General features: G+C 64.0%; 1 protein-coding gene across 1 annotated transcript; it reads left to right on the top strand.

The window, feature by feature from the left end:
- Positions 1 to 425: 425 nt before the first annotated feature.
- On the top strand, positions 426 to 4,129 carry LOC145718549 (hemicentin-2-like; the record flags this gene model as incomplete). Its single annotated transcript, XM_081810050.1, has 5 exons — positions 426 to 605; positions 735 to 857; positions 1,589 to 1,723; positions 2,685 to 2,813; positions 3,342 to 4,129. Coding segments are annotated over 5 exons (893 nt in total), but the record flags the coding sequence as incomplete, so codon positions are not given.
- Positions 4,130 to 4,200: the final 71 nt, after the last annotated feature.

Raw genomic sequence — 4,200 nt, 5'->3', positions numbered from 1 at the left:
CCCCCTCTTCCTCTCCCCTCCCCCTCTCCTCCTCCTCCTCCTCCTCCTCCAGGATTTTGAGGAGCCCTACATGTAGGTGGGGCCTCTCTTTGTGGGATCCTACCTCCAGACCACAGTCTGCGCCAACCCCTGTGCTTGCTGCCGCCATCAGATGCTATCATTTACCCATTCTGTACATCCCCTCTCCCACCCGCAGCCCAGGGCCACGTCCACTCCTCTGGATTCTCAGGAGTGCGTGTTTGCGTGCATGGACAGCCTGTTTTGTACTTTTCGGTAACGATCTCTCCTGTGTCTGCCAGCTTACGTCTGGCCGGCCCACTGTGAGCCCTCCGTGGCATGACCCACAGCCAACGCCTCCAGCAGGCCTGGGCTGGGTGGGAGTGAGCTCTCAGACGGGCTGGGCGTCAGCCTGGCTCCGGGCTGAGGGGGCATCGGCCTGGCCAAGCTGTCAGGAGAGAGCTACGGCCAGGGCTGCTGTCTGTCCCGGGGCTCCTTGGCCGCAGTGCCCTGGCATCCTTACGACCTGTCCCTTTGGCTTGCAGAAGAGAATGAAGTCGGCTGCCCAGCGGGCTTTGAGCTGGATGCCCAGGGAGAGTTTTGTGTGGGTGAGTGCCTTTCCCTCCCTTGGTCCGGACGAGGGACGCCTCCCAGCCTGGGACGACGTGTCCTGGCCAGCTGACAGGAGGCCTTGTGAGCACAGACCACCAGAGCTCTGCCCGCCTCCCCCCACCCAGACAGGGACGAATGTTTGGACGGCCCCAACCCCTGTTCTCACTCCTGCCACAATGCACCTGGTCGCTTCTCCTGCTCCTGTCCGGCGGGCTTTGCCCTGGCCAGGGATGACAGGAACTGCAGAGGTGAGTGGGCCCACGGCCAGAAGCTCTCCTTGGAGTTAGTTGGCCTGGGTGTGTGCGGGGCGTTCCGGAGCCAGGACCCCAGCCAGGGGCACACACCTCAGGACATGGCCTGCTCCTGGCGGCATTGGATGCCAGGCTGGGGGTGGCAACACCCTGTTTCCATTGGGAATTTCCTGCTCTGCGGGCTGCAGATGGGAGAGGCTCAAGTGCTGGGGGTGCTAGGGAGCCCCAGAGACATACACTTGGCCACCCCGTGCTCATGGCGTGCGCACCTGCTGAGCCCGGACACGGCCTCGGGCGCTTTCCCACCACTCCTCGGTCACTCCCAGCCGACTGGGGTTGGAAGCAAGTGGACACCCATCTGCCCCACTTGCTCTACTTGGCCCCTTCACAAAGTTTCTGGACAACAAATCTGACCGTAGGACACGTAGATGCTGACCCTCCCCAGCTACATGCCTCCACTCCCAGCAGCGAGACCTGGCCCTGCCGAGTCTCCACTGCACTTTGACCCTGGTGCCCATGGGGCATCGTCTGCAACCCCATATCAGAGGCCCCACACCCAGGCCTGTGGGTCCCTTGGGGCAAGATGATGGAAAGAGTGAGCAGGAGGGGTGGGGCCTTCTTGCCAGGGGAGCCCGGGCCTGGGGAAGAAGCCTGCGTCGTTAGATTGGCCAGAGTGGGCCTGGGGGGACATGTGTTCACGCAGCCCCCTGCCCCCATTTGCCCCCCAGATGTGGACGAGTGTGCCTGGGATGCCCACCTTTGCCAGGAGGGACAGCGCTGCGTGAACCTCTTTGGGTCCTACCACTGCCTCCCCGACTGCAGGCCTGGCTTCCGGGTGGCCCCTCATGGGGCCAGCTGCGAAGGTGACAGGGGCAGGGTGTGGGGCTGTCCGTACTCCAGTGGTCCCAGGCTCCAGCAGAGGAGGTGCTGTGTGCCCCTGGGCCTCTGGGGAAAGCAGAACTCTGTCCGCGGAAGGAGCAGTGAGGCCGGGGAGAAAGTTTGAGCTGACCAGGTCAGGCATGGCAAACATGCTACGTCTGTTGCCCCTTGCCCGAGATCCCCTCCTGGATCATGGCCTGGCCTAAAGATGGCCTCTGGATCCTTCTCAACACAGCTTCTCCAGCAGCCACTAGGAATCAGCTGCAATTAGCCTTTGAGATGAAACTCAGGAGCCGCCCTGCATGGGTGACCTTCCTGCTCCAGCGTTCTAGAGCTTCCTGATCACGGGTCCTCTGGCTCCTCTGAGAGGGACGGGACCGCCCAGTGCAGGGGCGAAGTACGGGGGGAACTGGAACTCAGGAGAGGAGGTGACCCCAGCTCTGCGGCTTCAGGGCCCACGGAGCACCCTGTCCACCCAGACGGTTCCTCTGCTTCCTGCCTCCCTCCCGCCCTCACTTCCTTCTTTCTCAGCAGCTCTCAGAGCTCTTTCCCCGAACCAGGCTCCTCCGGCCTTCTCGAGCGTGATCCAGGTTTTTCCTGAAGAGGTCCCGTCCTCACCCCTCTTCGTAGATAAGAAAACCAAGGCTGGGAGAGGGAGAGTTACTTACTCAAGGACCCAGAGATAAGGCAGAGCTCCGCCCCAACCCGGGACTCTGCCTCCAAAGCCCAGCTTTTAAGCCCCTGCTTTGTTTCTGGACCCAGAACCTTCTCTCACTCTCCAAAGCTGGTCTGATTGGGAGAGGTGGTTGCAAACACTGGCATTCCACCTGGTGGCACTGAGGTTGGGGGGGGGGGGTTAGGCCCACATGTGGAGAGGCACGCCTGGCGGCCGGGAGCAGGGGAAGGGGCTCGGCCCCACCTCTGTCCACACCCCTGCCTCCGCAGATGTCGACGAGTGTCTGGAGCAGTTGGATGAGTGTCACTACAACCAGATCTGTGAGAACACCCCAGGCGGGCACCACTGCAGCTGTCCCCGGGGGTACCGGATCCAGAGCCCCGGCCTGCCATGCCTAGGTAACCGGGACACTCAGCCGCCGTGGGAGCCTGGGTCAGACCCGCCTGGCACGCAGGCAGGGAGTGTTTCTGACAAGGGTGTTGTTGAGTTCTGTGACCAGAGCTAAGGCTGCCGGTGCGGCCCCCACGTGCCCGGATCCGTGCTTTGCTGCTGTCTGGCCCCGAACCTCACCCCCTACCCGGCAAGGTCACCTCCCCTGGGAGCCCAGGAGGAGGGGGAGGGTGGGCAGAAGTGGGTGGGTCTCCGAGAGGCTGAGCAGGGAGAATGGGCCTCCCCAGGATGCTGAAGAACCCTGGCGTCTGGGATGAGGCCCGGAGCTGGGGGAGGGTGGGGCCTCCTTGAGCAACAGAGGCTGGAGGCGGTGGAGGAGGGGGAAGGCTTGCGGGCAGGCCGGGATGCGGTGGGGGGAGGCCCCTGGATTCTGGGGAAGGCTGGAGACCAGGAGAGATGGCTATAGTCAGGTGGAGTGGCCATGGCGAGCCCTCTGAGCCACCCTTGGCACCCTGCCTGGCCTTGTTCCTTTCCAGATGTCAACGAGTGCCTGCAGCCAGCCAAGACCTGCGCCTTCCAGTGCCAAAACCTCCAGGGTGGTTACCGTTGTCTGTGCCCCCCGGGCCAGACCCTCCTTCGTGATGGCAAGACCTGCATCCCGCTAGAGCAGAGTGAACAAAATGTGACCACTGTCAGCCACAGGGGCCCCTTAGTGCCTTGGCTGCGGCCCCGTGCCCCGCTCCCCAGGAGCTCCTACTACGCTTGGGTCTCCCTCCGGCGGGGCTCCGGGGCGCCGAGCAGCCTGGGCCGGGCCTGGTGCCCCGCGGGCTTCATCCGACAGAATGGCGTCTGCACAGGTTAGGCCAAGCCCCAGCCGTCCCACTGGGGACACACCCGCTTCATCATATGGAGCTCCTAGGCCGGGTCTGTGGGCACCACACCCCATGTTCAGAACCCCAGGGCTCCCGGCAAGTGGGGTGGGCAGGGCAGGTGGATCGTTACGTCCTGGCTCCATGCCGTCTCCAAGCCCCGGCCGTTTGGATGGGCAGCGGGCTTCCAAGAGGGGGACGGAGGATTTTCCCAACCACTCGACTTCTGGACGCTTGACCCACTTTTGAGAAACACTCCTTTTGGTGCGCAGAGGTGAGGCAGTCGGGGAGGGAGGTTTGCAGGAGGGAAGGAGACTGTCGCAGGTTGACAGGAGGCGGTGAACTGGGACTGGTGGGGGTGGGGGTGGGGGACAAGCCCCCAGGCCCCGCGGGAGGCTGGCGCTGGGCTGCAGAGGCAACGGGAGGTAGTGTGGAGGGCAGACCCCCGCCTTCCTGCCGGGGCACAGGGGTCCTGTGCTGGAAGCCGTGTCTCCCGCCAGCCCCCACGCCTGGCGGGGGGGGGGGG

Source organism: Leptonychotes weddellii, unplaced genomic scaffold (genome assembly GCF_054177405.1).
Source record: "Leptonychotes weddellii isolate Sample4059 unplaced genomic scaffold, ASM5417740v2 HiC_scaffold_17356, whole genome shotgun sequence".
In the NCBI taxonomy this organism is placed as follows: domain Eukaryota; kingdom Metazoa; phylum Chordata; class Mammalia; order Carnivora; family Phocidae; genus Leptonychotes; species Leptonychotes weddellii.
Note: the sequence above shows the minus strand (reverse complement) of the source record. Positions and strands in the feature narration are given on the sequence as shown.